Source organism: Lactuca saligna, chromosome 4 (genome assembly GCF_052625555.1).
Source record: "Lactuca saligna cultivar CGN05327 chromosome 4, ASM5262555v1, whole genome shotgun sequence".
NCBI lineage: Eukaryota > Viridiplantae > Streptophyta > Magnoliopsida > Asterales > Asteraceae > Lactuca > Lactuca saligna.
Genome location: NC_136420.1, coordinates 254,661,230 through 254,668,190, shown reverse-complemented (window position 1 = coordinate 254,668,190; position 6,961 = coordinate 254,661,230). Strand labels below are relative to the sequence as shown.

At 29.3% G+C, this 6,961-nt stretch overlaps 1 protein-coding gene across 1 annotated transcript; it reads left to right on the top strand.

The window, feature by feature from the left end:
• Positions 1–1,267: 1,267 nt before the first annotated feature.
• On the top strand, positions 1,268–5,865 carry LOC145043487 (PITH domain protein (DUF1000)). The gene is made up of 8 exons (XM_078992169.1): positions 1,268–1,393; positions 1,525–1,611; positions 2,265–2,388; positions 4,090–4,138; positions 4,546–4,603; positions 4,755–4,801; positions 4,871–4,948; positions 5,608–5,865. The coding sequence occupies exons 1-8, from the start codon at positions 1,355–1,357 to the stop codon at positions 5,654–5,656; spliced, it is 531 nt and encodes a 176-aa protein (XP_078848295.1). The 5' UTR covers positions 1,268–1,354; the 3' UTR covers positions 5,657–5,865.
• The last annotated feature ends 1,096 nt before the right edge of the window (positions 5,866–6,961 follow it).

Here is a 6,961-nt window from a genome sequence, read left to right as displayed (position 1 = left end):
CGTTCTGAAATTAATTATAAGTATAATATATTTAATATACTTTATTAACACATAATTACTTTCATTATGTCTTAATACAATCACAAGTGTTATGGCCCTAATAGTCTATCATGTAGAAGGTCACAAAGCGAATCTAACATACATGACACCTAATGTCCAACATAGTATTGTGAGAAAAATCATCCAAATCTAGCAGAAGATATCAACAGTATCCTCTATAAATCGATCTACTAACATAAACCACCTAATAACTCAACAAAGACCTAAACTAAGTCCAAAATTTCAAATCCATTAAAATTGACCAAAAGTCAAACAAGTCAAAACCATCTTTTAACTTGGAGTTATCCAAACTCCAAGGAATTAAGAGAAAAAGGGACCCATTAAGCTCAAAATCCTAGATTTATTATGGAAAAACCTTATAGGTAGGAACTTGATAACTTAGAGAGCATAAGGAGATGATAAGAAAGCTTATACTCCATGTATCTAGCTTTTGGTCCACCTAAGTCTTTTTGTTTTTTTCCTTACGCCTCACCAAAATGCATTAAGAACACCAAAATGTGATGATAGAGACTAGGGTTCCATAAATTTGGGTTTATGGAGGTTGGTAGCCCCAAATAAGAGGAATCCTTTGAGTTAAAGTCTTTAAACAGGGCTCAAGATCCGAGATTAAGGTTTAGGTTTTTTGCATCTTCGCGACGCAACCTAAACTTAGTCACGTCGCGACTTATGACATGACACACACCGCATATATCCAAACACGCAAATTACGGTTTTTCCCAAAAGTTGTCTTCCTTAATTTTCTTACAATTACCAAGTAACACATCCGAAAAATAGGCGTTACAAAAATAATAATAATTTTTTGGAGGTAACCGGATAAAAAATACTTTACCGGTAAAAAAATGATTGATTTGAAATTTTTATCTCGTAAACAGGATTTTTTGTTAATACAATAAAATTTAAGATTTATTTATTTATTTATTTATTTTTTTTATAAACTGAACCAAATTATTGAGACTTTGGATTTTTAAAGATTTCTCGGTATCTCTTCGCTATTAACTTTCAACCGAAAACGAAAAACAATAGTTATAAAAACACAGTGAAAGATAAAAGAAACATGTTTGGAGGGTGTTTGAGAGTGATTTTATTGAATTTTTAGAAAAACCAAATTTTTGAAAAAAAAGTTTAATATGTTATTTTATTTTATCTTATGTTTATGGATCAGGCTAGAATGAATGGGCTCAAGCCTGTATATTGGCCCCTTTGGTCGACGGCTTTATGTAAATGCGTGTAAATAAATGTTCGTGTTCTACAAGCATTCGGGATTCTTTCGATCACCCTCTCATTCTCCGGAACGATGTCTACTGAATCTACTTCCGCAATTGTAAGGAATCAGGTACTACTCCTTTTCGTTTTCCCTTCTCACTTCAATTTGTTTGTTTCGTTGTTTTCTAATTTGAAGTTAGATTGTTTGTTTTATCTCTAGTGCATGTGTAAATTTATGGTAATGTTGTGATGTTTGAGTAGGTCGATTTACTCGATTTCATAGACTGGACGGGAGTTGAATGCCTCAATCAAAATACTACTCATCCTTACCCCAATGCTCTCAAACAGGTTTGTTTTGATTTCACTTATTTTGCACCTGACGTTGATTCAACTGCTTAATGGTGTTGTTAAGTTATAAGATCCTAAATTCGATTTAACGATTTAAACCTAGTATTGTTAAGTTTTGACATAGAAACTCTATTTAAAACGATTTTATTCTTAGGTTTTCTCAAGTTAATTTTAATTTTTAGCTTTCTAATGAAAGAATTCTGGAGTTATAAGTAATTCATTCGATGCTTAAAATCAATTTTTGACATATATTGGCGTCTAGGTACTATATTTTTTTTCTTCTATGTTTGCTGTTTGGTGGGGGAGGGTTAGGTTAATGCAATGCGAAGCACTTGATAATGCAATTATTAAGATTGAAAATACAAGTGGTGTAAAACAATACTGCATAGTTGGGGAATGGAAGGAAAAAATAAACCATGGCAAATCTGTAAAAAGGTTAGGACTTGAAATTTCTTAATATCAAGTCTTTCTTTCTTCATGATGTCAAAAACAAACACTCATAGCTAGTTTACCGTATTATGATATGTATCCATTATTTCATTGAGTAAAAAAACAACATTATTGAAATAAAATAATACATCCAGTTGAGGAAGCATAGGTGCAAGTCTTATGATGTTTTTGATTTATTTAGAATGTTATTGTTTGTGGAACAGGGTTATAGAGAAGATGAGGGTCTGAATTTGGAGAGTGATGCAGATGAGCAACTTCTGATTTACATACCATTTACTCAAGTTATCAAACTGCATTCTATTGTCATTAAAGGACCAGAGGAGGAAGGTATATATCACCAAACTCCTTTCTTGCCTTTTGTGTGTGTATGTGTGTGTGTGTGTGTTGTTGATCATAGTTAGTACAAATGCAGCATGATCAGTTGTATTGTGGATCTGTCTAGCTAATAATTTTAAAACACATACTTTTTGAATGATAATGGATCTCTCAAGATTTTTTATAACTTTGCAAATACTTATTTAAACCATGTTTGAGGCTTAATCTAACATAGCTTAGCAAGTTTCTAACAAGAGTTGACCACAAATATCCATGATTAAACCCCAGTTTTCCTACTTTTACATCTTTTAACATAAACCCTAGAAAATATGTTTGATAGACTTTTTTTTTTAATAGAAAAAGTCAACACAATTGTTCTTCCCTTGTCATTTTATGCAACCAAACATGGGATTGGAAATTCCAATTCAGGACAAATCCACTGTGGCACAATCACTTAAAAAGGGCTTTGATGACCCATCCTATATTTCATAGGGACATTATATGAATAGAGTAGTGATATTTCATTGACTTCATGAAGGTCCATAAATCTTACACAACTCATTTGAATAGAAGCCACATAGGCTAGCCAGCCATATGCGATTCATTTCATTCATGATTAAAAAAGCTATATAATAAAAATAATCAATTATCATGCACATAGAATTTAAAAAAGAAATATCATTATGGACCACAACAACCTTAGTCAAGAATTTACAGAATTACAGTGTAACTGATAATTAAATGACTTCTATTCAAATGGTTTGCAGAATGTTTTTGGAAGGAATGGAATGTGTCAAAAGGAATTGGAATATGAAGTAATCATAATCTGTCATGTGTTTGGTTTGGTAGGAATGAAATGGAATGCAAAAATAATATAATTTTTAAATTTTATCCATACATAAGTATACTTTGTTTATTGTAAATATATATAATTGATTATTTTTATATCTGTTTTTTTATACATATGCATAATTGAGTTTTTTTAATTTTTATTTATATGTATGTTTTTCTTAATCTTGTTTTGCCAGGGAGTATTGAACTCAAATCTTTCATGTGCAAATTGCATAATTGTAATAAAGTTGCATGTAGAAGTAAAATAAAATGTTGATATGGTGAAGAATTCAAAAAAAAAAAAAACTTTATTTCTCTGAAGTAGCAACTAATTAACATTAGCTAGTGCATAACATTGATAAAGAAGCTCTTCTACTCTATTAGTTTAAAGATCATTTATTATTTATTGTTTTAAAATGAGCTTCCTTTTGTCGTTAAAGTGACTTATCATATTTTATATTTGGCTAAATAGAAGAAACAAAAGTGCGCCTTCATTTGTTTATGTATTATAGCATCCTACTTTAATTTGATTTTATTCAAGTTTACAACACTGTAATTTATTTATTTATTCTCATTAAGGCACTGTACTTTGAAAAATCTACCTACTTGTAGCATTATTATACTTTGAAAAGCTTACCCGATTATAGCAATGCTTTTTTTTTTTTTTTCTTTTGAATTTTAATGATATTGCTATAATATTTCTACGTACAATGCTGTAATAAGAAGAACTAAAATTAGGGTATTATAATAAACAAATTACTAGTAGTAGGTTGCTATTTCTTACATCTAACTCTTTATTTTCCTAATACAATTTAATTACATGTGTTAAGTCTATTGGATCTATCTGAAGCTTTCCTATACTAATCGTTCTTGATTTTGCAGGTCCTCAAACTGTAAAACTTTATACAAACAGGGAGCATATGGGATTCAGGTAAGTTCAAATTATAAATACTGTTGGGTATATTCTCAATCCCCTTTCTCTATAATTATATAGGGCTATATGCAATTAAAAAACAAAGAAAACAACATACATTCATTCATTTGTGTATTATATCATCCTACTTTCATTTCTTTGTGTACATATCATTATACTCTCATGTATATGTATATTCTTTCTAAGTTATCATACTTTGAAAAATCTACCCAGTTATAGTATTGCACTTCTGTTTTGTTTCTTATTAGGGGTGTAATTAATACTTTGAAAAAAGTATTTAATTGCAGCAGTAAAAGTTGTTACATATTTGGATAGATTTTTTGAAATATGTTGTACTAAAAAGAAATGAAAATAAGTTAAAGACTTAAAGTATGTTGTTATTTATTGCATTGTTGTATGTGCAGTAATGTTAGTGACTTCCCTGCTAGTGACACACTTGCTTTAACCCCAGAGAACCTCAAGGTACGCTTCTACTGTTACACTGGCTTTCTTTTCAATGATGATGATTAGAAGGGCATTCTTGTCTTTTGCACACTTGCTTTCTTTCTGTTCTCTCAGCATGGCTTTGTTTGGATTTTGTCATTCTATGTTTCTGGTTTTTATTCTTTTTCAGGGAAAGCCTGTTATCTTGAAGTATGTTAAGTTTCAAAATGTTCGAAGGTAATATCCATTTACTTTATATATATATATATATTATATACAATAGGCTAACTAAATAATTTGGTTCAGCTTGACAATATTTATTGAAGACAATCAATGTGGTTCCGATGTTACAAAAGTTCACAAGATTATTCTGCAAGGAACCACGTAAGTCTTTCATGCTTCTTTCTCTTTCTCTTTATGATACCAGTACCACTGAAATACAGCAAACCACAATGTACTTTCACAATTTTATTACTTTTTTTTTTGTGATCATTAATCATCACTTTTTCTGAGCGTTAAAAACAATTATTCCCCTGTTATCCGGTTTTGAAATCAGGGAAAAATACAAAAAAAAAAGCATAAGGTACTATCACTATATTAGCGATTTAGCCCTTCAAGCATTATATTTTTATCGATTTAGCCCCCAACTATTGTTATAATCATCGTAAGGGAATACTATTTTAGTGACTAAGTCGATTAAATGATAAAATTGAGTTGTGGATTTGTTTTCTGTATTTTGTCATTTTCCAAAACCATGTCAAATAAAGTATATATAATTGGTTTAATCACTACAAGAAAATAGCTAACGTGCTAAATTGCTAGTCTATATCAATAGAATTAAAAATATCTATATTTCCTGATGACATTTGTAACAATAACACAATCAAAACAATTTGACTAATGGTAAAATAAATACTATAAAACCCTAAATTGCAATAAGCTCAAAAAATAACTTAAACTTATGTGTGTTAAACACAACTTTAGTAATTGCAAATGTTTGTGATTTTTTTTTTCTTTTTAATAATCATGGATATGTCTCGCAGAGTTGAAACAACGGATATGAAGGGGTTGAAGAAGATTGAGGATCACTAGTGAGAAGCAATTAATGATATGATATGTACTCGTTTCAAATCTTTTAACCACTTCAACTTCTCAGTTGCTGACTATTTCAATTTGGTTGTACAATTGCCATTTATCCCCGTTTGGCCAATTAAGACAGATGTACAATGTCGTGAAGCTCATGCACATTGTTTTGTGGGATATGTTGAAATTATTGAGACAAAAAAGTTGTTTATTGTTCATGAAGTTTTTGCTTGATGCGTGATGAAATTTGGTTGCTGGATGGTGATGTGTTTTGATATTTGTATATTTACTGAAACAAACTGAAACTTAGTTATTATTTAATGATTTTTTTTTTTTATTTTTATAAACATGCCACATGTTTTAAAGTTTGAGGTATTCTATGCAATTTTTGTTTTGTTTACAAGTCGAGCTGTTCTAATCTAAAATGTCAAATCATTTAAAACACGAAACCCGTTTCCATGAGACTATCTGTGTGGTTTGAAAAAACAAACTTAAAACGAAAATTTAAAAGTTTAGGAAAAAACTTGTTTGATGCAAACTGATTTGGAATATAACCGGCATCTTAGGCATTGGGACCGGTTTTTCTTAAACCAATTTTAAAACTTCAATAAATCCGATTCTTATCTGGTAGAGAAACATGGTTTCTACAAATCCTTTTTCCAAATTGTTGTTGGTAGTTAGTACAATCGTTCAAAAAAAATGTTAATACAATGTTTTGGACTTTGGAGGTATTTCAAGATTGGTGTCGATCCCTTAAACGATCGTAGATGCCATCCTACATTTAAAAAAAAAGAAATTAAATATAGCAATAAACTGTTAATTTCAATTTTCCAAAATTTAATCGTACATGTCAAACTTAGCTTCTTTGTATATAAATGGTTCTTTGTAAGCCTTTAAGATATCTTCGATTCAATAAATTTTCTGAATTTTGTCTATACATGCCAAATTAGTATCGGTATTTTTTCATAATTTAATCAAGAGATTTTCTATCATTGTTTTAAGGATACATAAAAAAACATTAATTGAAATATTAATCATGAAGAATATTATCAAAATCAGATAAACATTAATTATAAATAATATTTTTTATAATTAATGTATTTGACATTTAATTATGACAATATTACACATAATTAATGTTTATCACATTTAATTATATTAATATTTCTTATAATTAATACTTCAATTAATTCTTTTTATACGTAATTTAGGACACATATTAAAAAATCCATTTAATCATACCTACCATTTGGCTTTAGGGTATATAAAAAGGTTCTTTGTAAACCTTTTAGGCCATATTGAATTCAATAAAAA

Excerpts from the sequence above, each read along its gene's own strand:
- LOC145043487 (XM_078992169.1), top strand. The coding sequence starts at position 1,355 with ATGTCTACTGAATCTACTTCCGCAATTGTAAGGAATCAG. Across the intron at positions 2,389-4,089 it reads TAAAGGACCAGAGGAGGAAG|GTCCTCAAACTGTAAAACTT; the intron begins GTATATATCACC and ends TTGATTTTGCAG. Across the intron at positions 4,949-5,607 it reads ATTATTCTGCAAGGAACCAC|AGTTGAAACAACGGATATGA; the intron begins GTAAGTCTTTCA and ends TATGTCTCGCAG.